At 38.7% G+C, this 994-nt stretch overlaps 1 protein-coding gene across 1 annotated transcript; it reads right to left on the bottom strand.

Annotated features, from left to right (window-relative positions):
* Positions 1 to 203: 203 nt before the first annotated feature.
* On the bottom strand, positions 204 to 904 carry LOC113335351 (F-box/kelch-repeat protein At3g06240-like; the record flags this gene model as incomplete). The annotated part of the gene is made up of 1 exon (XM_026581427.1): positions 204 to 904. A coding segment is annotated over one exon (701 nt), but the record flags the coding sequence as incomplete, so codon positions are not given.
* Positions 905 to 994: the final 90 nt, after the last annotated feature.

Below are 994 nucleotides of genomic sequence, written 5' to 3'. Positions count from 1 at the left end.
TCATGGAATGCCATGATTTGCGGGTATAGCCAAACTGGTCATACCGAAGAAACAGGATGAAGCTATTCCTCACAAAGCTAAATGATCAAACAACCATGGCAAATCGATCAAAACTGACAATAAGATTCTGGAGTGCATATCATAATAAACACTAATAGAACGAACAAACACCAACAATAAAAGAGTCTTCCACTACGTAAAACTTATACGTTGACAAATAAAGCATCACCAAGAGAAGAATTAACGGCATCCAATTCTTTGTTCTCATAAGATGCTCGTTTTCTTTTAGAACTGCTACTACTTTCATCTAGTAGTTCATTATGCTTGCGTTTCGCTTCTTTATCTGCAGCTTCTTCCATTGTAACTTTGGTGTTTCTCTTCGAGTGAGAATCTTGAATTTCAATAGCATCCTTGGACTGTTTTTTCCCCGTTGTACCCATATAAGTACCTGAACTCACCGAAACTAAGCTCTCCACGTAACTCTCCGAGAAAAAATTACCATCATTTATGCCATTTATATCTAGGATCCTAACGCTATCATTCTTTTGGTCGTATAAACCGAGACGTTCACCAACCTGTATTAGAATCTCACTATCTTTAACAGAGCCATAGAACTTTAATAATCGGGGTTCTTCAGTCATTCCTTCTTGGGTAATGGTGAATTGCTTTGTCCAAGATTCTCTCACACCATAATTTTGCATAACCCATACATCAACATGAACGTTACGGACACCACAAATTAAGCAAAGGGAATCTCCCAGCACTTGGACATCAAATATCTCTTCTGGGCATTTCATAGTTTCTTCAGGAAGTGGTAAACCAATGAACTTCTCACTGTTAATATCAAAGGAGATTATAGTTTTTTCACGAGTGGCCGTATCACCTGACCAGTGTACAGCTTCACCTAACCAATGCAGAACACCATTCAGAAGCACACCACCAGTTATATCAGAATGCACATAAAGGATGTTTTGGCCTCTACTCCATGAACCAG

Source organism: Papaver somniferum, unplaced genomic scaffold (genome assembly GCF_003573695.1).
Source record: "Papaver somniferum cultivar HN1 unplaced genomic scaffold, ASM357369v1 unplaced-scaffold_13954, whole genome shotgun sequence".
Taxonomy (NCBI): domain Eukaryota; kingdom Viridiplantae; phylum Streptophyta; class Magnoliopsida; order Ranunculales; family Papaveraceae; genus Papaver; species Papaver somniferum.
This window is presented reverse-complemented; position numbering and strand designations above follow the sequence as displayed.